General features: G+C 37.3%; 1 protein-coding gene across 1 annotated transcript; it reads right to left on the bottom strand.

Moving 5' to 3' along the window:
- Positions 1 to 595: 595 nt before the first annotated feature.
- Positions 596 to 6,023, bottom strand: LOC133876565 (multicopper oxidase LPR2-like). Its single transcript, XM_062314874.1, has 4 exons — positions 5,716 to 6,023; positions 1,171 to 2,628; positions 934 to 1,033; positions 596 to 838 (listed from the first exon to the last, which is right to left on the bottom strand). Exons 1-3 carry the CDS (start codon positions 5,938 to 5,940, stop codon positions 980 to 982), a joined length of 1,737 nt encoding a protein of 578 aa, XP_062170858.1. The 5' UTR covers positions 5,941 to 6,023; the 3' UTR covers positions 596 to 838; positions 934 to 979.
- Positions 6,024 to 6,287: the final 264 nt, after the last annotated feature.

The raw sequence follows: 6,287 nt of genomic DNA, 5'->3' as shown, positions 1-6,287 counted from the left end.
TATATATGACTTGAATCCTTGTGATTGTGAGTTACGATATAAATTTGTACCGATAAAAAACCTTAGCTTAAGGTATGCATAAGTTGCCCGATCTTATTGTTTAGTTTTCTAGTTCATTTCTCAAAGCATTGCATTGACTTGGGCAATGAAGTGCCTGTTGCCAATACTTCCAACGCATCACCTATGTGTTTTTTATTTTTAAAGTCCACTTACCCAATTATCGTTAGGCAGTTAACTGTACCAACGAAAATGAAGTAAGCCACTCCCTTGAGTAAAATTGGTGAAACAAGTTAATAAAGAAATGGATAATATCGATATGGGGTGGTGGCTCATATGAATAGAATTAAATTTGACTCCATGATCTCTATGATTTATTTTAGTTTTAATAACTGAATGTTTAGAGGTACCGATTCTCTAAGGACATTGTGCATGATAGTGTCCAAATTGGATTACATTCAGAGCCACATATTAGCTGCTACATTCTATTGGACTTTTGCTTGGTCAATACGAAACCCCATCAGTCATGTTATTTAAATTAAAAACAAATGGACCGTCACATTAACTTAATAAAAATTAAAGTATAATAAAAGTCAAATAATGAAATCAAATACCCATATATAACTTTGAATTTATGCATACGACTCATACGTACTCTCAAAGAAGTAAGCACCGTACCATACATATTGTACAACATATTATATCAATTTTACATTTATTTTCTGTCTATTTTTTGACACAACAAAATAAACCCTCCAATTAATGAGTCCAATTTCCACAACAACGGACTCTTTATTTCTTTCTCGATTGATCGACTTAGTGGATCAGAAAAGTTATGATCCTGCATGTAGAAAGAGAAAACTTTACAGATTATGAGACATATATATCAAATTAATTAAATTAGCATAAAAGAGGGTTAGAAATTTGAATACCAACCTTATTTTGGGCTATTCACATCTTTCTCAGATATGGCCCTTCTTAATTAATTGACCAACTTTAAGGGCCTCATCATCTCGTTGTCTTCATGCTCCAAGATCTGTATATATATTTGAAGGGCAATATTAAGTCAAAATGAAAGAAAATTAAGAGCCTTTTCCATGTTAAATAAATGGATCGGATCAAAAAACGACGGCGGGCCAATCTTATCTAGACAAATTTAAAAAAATCACTTACATGGCAATGGTACAAGTAGCCTGGCTCCACGGTTGCATCAAACGGATACGATGCATTAGAATGTATGTAAGAAAATCTAACTAAAATCTTTGTCACAAATCCAGGTCTTATCTTGAACACGTTCTTCCACCCCTTCTCGTATGCCGGCACCTCTATCTTTTTGCCACGCGCATACTTGCTTATTTGGCACTTGATCGCATCGTTCAGTCTCATCATGCAGTTTTTAAACTCGTCCACATTCACCAGCTCAGTCTGATCCATTGCCACAAAAAGCCCCAAATGAATGTGTAAGGGGTGATTATCCTGCGTCAGATTGATCACGTACCACACTTCGGGGGTCCCCACTTTTGGGGTCTCAGTCACCGGTGATGTGAATGATTTTCCATTCAAATATAGATGAGTGGGCTGGCCATTGGCGCTCGTGTACTCGTACATAGCTATGTATCTGGTTTGCAATGCACTGGATACATCAGGACCTGGGTAATCCATCAACTTCTTGGGAATTTTCCACGTGTCAACCTCAGGACGATTCACGATGATAAACTTCATGACCTTGCTATTGGCTTCGTTGACCGGGTTCCCACCTGGGTAGGGATATGGTGCATCATTTGCTAGGATAGCAACATCATTCTTTGAGTTCGAAAAGTCAACAACCACGTCGGCAATCTCAGACGGGCCCAGTAAAAACTCATTGCTCACCACCGGTTGGTTAAGATAAGCCGAATCAGATGACACGTGGGTGAACCCCAGACCGTTGGTGAAGAAGAACCGAAGGAACCTAGTATTGCTGGCATTTAGGATACGGAACCGGTACTTACGACGTCGTACTGTCAAACGTGGCCAGGCCTTGCCGTTCACTATGATAGCATCACCAAAATATTCTGCCCGCCAATGGGGGTGTATGGAAGGGTTATCCCCTGTGGAATTCACGTATACCGAACCATCAGTACGAAAGCTACGATCAAATACGATCAACAATCGATCAAATTCGTCGCCGCTAGGAAGTCCAAGTGGGGCCTCCAATTCTGGGTGACGGATTATGTAGGCCCCAGCCAAGCCAGCTAGGACGTTCGTTCTAGTCAACCCCACGGCATGATCGTGGTACCACAGGTTTCCAGGGTGTTGTTGGTTGTGGTAGTGATATGTTTCTTTGGCCCAAGTGGGTCCCTTTTCTTTGAATCCAGCGGTGAACCATGAGTTCAAGTGTCCATCGCTCGCGGGCTCATCGATCCCACCGTGAAGATGGACCACAGTAGGGATGCCCTTCCCATTGGCTGGTATGGCAGTTGTGATGGTCGTGTCCAACGGCAGTATGTGGTTTTGAGGGAGGTGATTTTGCCACGTCACGTAGGTGTCGATTCCGTGCAGGGCCTCGATTGTTGGACCAGGAACTGTTGCGGTGTCCTCAGATACACCGTAAGCGTACACGGGTGTTGGAGGGAGATCTCGGTGGAATTTCTGCGAAGCAAAAGCAAGTCACAGCCGTTGATTTCAATAGTGGCAGTCAAATTCCAAAGGGACAGTGAAGGCTCCAACTAGAACCTTCATTATTATGTTTTTGCCCGTTGCAATAATATGGAAAAAGACAAAAGAATCTCGTACAAAACGACAAAAGACAAAAAAAAAAGAAAAAGGAAACGATATATATGAGAGTGATTTTTTGTTTTCTAATTCTTTCCCTCATTCAATTCTTTGCGTGAACTAACCCCGCCTAGAATTAATGCATGTAATATGAAAGATTGTAGCGGGAGCTAATTAAGCTATGCCAAAATATATGAACAAATAATTTGAACAAGGTTACGTGAAAGCATATTTCACACATCGATCAAATATATGATTAATTACCACGTTTCTTGATATATAAAATAGTTTTCAATATCATTTTATATGAAATTTTTTTGAAATTAACACTACAAAAAACTTGCAGTTTAACCACATGGCTACAGTATCCGGTACTGTACCCATGTGGCGATTTCGCTACATGATAAATTATTCACGTCGCTATTCGCCACGTGGGTAAAACACCACGTAGCGAAATGTTTGTGCAGGTAATTAGGCACGTGGGTTTTTTCCACGTCGCTAATTAGGCACGTGAATTATTTTCAGTTCGCTAACTAAAATGTTCATATCTCTTCAGGAATTGAAATATTTTCAATTTTTTTTTTTGATTTTTTTTTTAATAAATTAGCCACGTGGTGTAATGGCCACGTCTCCAATTGGCCACGTGGTGTAATGGCCACGTCTCCAATTGGCCACGTGGAATATATACCACGTGGCTAATTTATTAAAAATTTTCTCTTTTTTTTTTTTTTTTTTTTTTGACAAATTAAAATTCTAGCCACGTACATGAGTTATTTGCCATGTGGCCAATTAGCCACATGAAAAATAACACACGTCTCTATTTGCTTATATAGATTAAAAAAATTCATTAAAAAACTGGTGTGAACGTGCGGGACACGAAATCCCGCTCGCACTAATATTTAGATTTTAAATTTGACTTTGCTATTAATTTTTTCAATTTTTGCCTTTTCTTCCTAAAAGGATGCTATCTCTCTCTCCTCTCTTCACTCTCACTCTCTGCTCTCTCTCGTCGACTACTCACCCCAAGACTCTCTTCTCCCTCGTCGATCTCTGATATTTTGTCTCACTCTCACTCTCTTCTCTCTCTCGTCGACTACTCACCCCCACTGGCTCGGTAGCACGCCACCACCCAAGGAGATCGGGCGACTTAGAGAGGTAGAGATCGAGATCGATTGACTCTCAGAGATGGAGGAGATCCGGTCGACTCACGCTCGCCGGCTGCGTGAGATTGGTTATTATCAATTAACATGGTTATTACTCTATGTTATTTTATCTATTTTATGGATTGGACAAAGAGATTGGTTATTATTCTTGATTAAAAAAAAAAAAAGAAAAAAAGAAAAAAAAAAAGAATAATATTAGATGAAATAATTATATAAGATGACAGTATGTATGAGATAAATAGTTGGAGCTAATCGAAATGAGAAGATTTTCAATGGTATTGTGACCACTTAATTTTTCTTATGAAAATAATAATTTCTGGCGACTGAATTTTTGTTATTTTGGTTTTTTTAATCCTTATTTGGTTGTTATCAATTAACATGGTTATTACTCTATGTTATTTTATCTATTTTATGGATTGGACAAAGAGATTGGTTATTATTCTTGATAAAAAAAAAAAAAAAAAAAAAAAAAAAAAGAATAATATTGATGAAATAATTATATAAGATGACAGTATGTATGAGATAAATAGTTGGAGCTAATCGAAATGAGAAGATTTTCAATGGTATTGTGACCACTTAATTTTTCTTATGAAAATAATAATTTCTGGCGACTGAATTTTTGTTATTTTGGTTTTTTAAATCTAATGTAGGTGATTAGGTTTTTCTCATTTTGGGTTTTTGTATTTTTGGTTTGATGAGTTTGAATCCGGCCACTAGGTGATTGCCGGTCCCGGCCTGGATGTACGCCAGAAATATCGTATATATACAATATTGTGAGAAAAAAAAAAAAAAAAAACAAATATTCTATTCTTTTTTTTTCTCTTTTTTTTTTATTTAAAAAAAAAAAAAAAAGATAAAATTTTTTTGGCTAGAAGTGCCCATTTTTTTAAAAAATAAAATTGCATTTAGCCACTTGGGGTGGCATGTAGCTAAACATCACGTGGGCCACGTGGCTAAATAGCCACATATATAAAGCCATGTCTTTAAATGTACACTTAACAACAACCGAATTCATTACGCGTAACCTACGTAGCTAACTGCATGTGGCTAATTGCAAGCGGCTAAAAACCAAATTTTTTGTAGTTGTTGTTTTGTTACCATCAAAGTAAACTCCATTTATAAGTTTGTTTTTTTTCTTCGTTTGTTTACATTTACTGCCTTCACTATCTTTGAGTAGATGGGGGGGGGGGGGGTTTACAGGAAGTCTGACCCTTCGAAATATTTTAATTTTTAAGGGCATTGCAATAGCATGAGAGAAATCATACTTAATTTCTACAAATTTCAACATACGAATATTATTTTCAGCTTGCCTGTAAAAAATGATTTACATTTTTAAAAGCTGTTAACTGTTTTCTAAATTTAAATTCTTCATTATTGCAGACACGTCTGTAATAATCAACCACCACCAGGTATTGAAGTTTGTTGGTGGCCCAAATCTATCTTTGAAAGTCTCCGAATTTTTGTATTCGATCGCCGGATTCTGGCCAACGTAGACGCCGGTGAAACTGTCCAAAATCTGGCCATAGTTGCTGGATTCCGGTCTTCATTGCCGAAATCAAGCAACAATGGCTGGAATCTTACCGACTACTGACAGAATCTCGTCATCGGTAATTTTTTGCCGTTGATAATTTTTTCGTATGAACCAAACGTCGAAGAATATTTTGAAGGAAATTATTTTTTCTAAAAAATAATTTTGTTGAAAATATTTTACGATGAAAAACATTTTACATCAAAACAAAATGAGCATATATTAAATTAAATAGAAAGGAGAAAAAAGAAAAGAAAAGAAAAGGCAGCTTACCCATTTCTTGTTGAACATGCCAATCTCCAGTGACTTGGATTTGGGAACACCAGACACAACATCGTAGGCAAAGATTTTGGGCAGATGAGGAAGCTGATCCACGAACATTTCCAACGTGGATGAATTTAGCAGGCTGGGTTGGGCCAATGAGGTGCTGAGGAGTCCTCCTCCTAATAAAGCAAAACAAAAGAGACGAAGATGCAAAAGTACTCCTCCTCCCTCCATGCTCGATCGGTTTCTATCTGCTGTGTCTTAATTGGTTTGCATTGCGTATGTAATAGATGGAGATCGACTGAGACTATAAGAGAGGGAGAAGAGAGTATTTAAAGAGGGCGGGCGTGTGAAGAGCGTGTGGGGTGTTTGGAATATTAGAGCATTCCTAGCAGCTTCCTTTCTTTTCCCCTTCATTTTTTTTAAATGTAGGAAATAAAACTACTTTTTGCTTCCCTATCAAAAAACACCCTACAGCAGCTTCCCTTCATTTTTCCCTAAATCATTAAAATATTATTTTGTTACTTTTACTTTAATTAAGAGTAAGAAAAGAAAGAGATAAAGTAAAAGAGAGATTATAT

Source organism: Alnus glutinosa, chromosome 1, assembly GCF_958979055.1.
Source record: "Alnus glutinosa chromosome 1, dhAlnGlut1.1, whole genome shotgun sequence".
NCBI lineage: Eukaryota > Viridiplantae > Streptophyta > Magnoliopsida > Fagales > Betulaceae > Alnus > Alnus glutinosa.
This window is presented reverse-complemented; position numbering and strand designations above follow the sequence as displayed.

Coding starts and splice junctions, on each gene's coding strand:
- LOC133876565 (XM_062314874.1), bottom strand. CDS start 5,940: ATGGAGGGAGGAGGAGTACTTTTGCATCTTCGTCTCTTTTGTTTTGCT. Junction 2,629..5,715: donor GCATGTTCAACAAGAAATGG/GTAAGCTGCCTT, acceptor TTTGCTTCGCAG/AAATTCCACCGAGATCTCCC. Junction 1,034..1,170: donor GCTACTTGTACCATTGCCAT/GTAAGTGATTTT, acceptor ATATATATACAG/ATCTTGGAGCATGAAGACAA.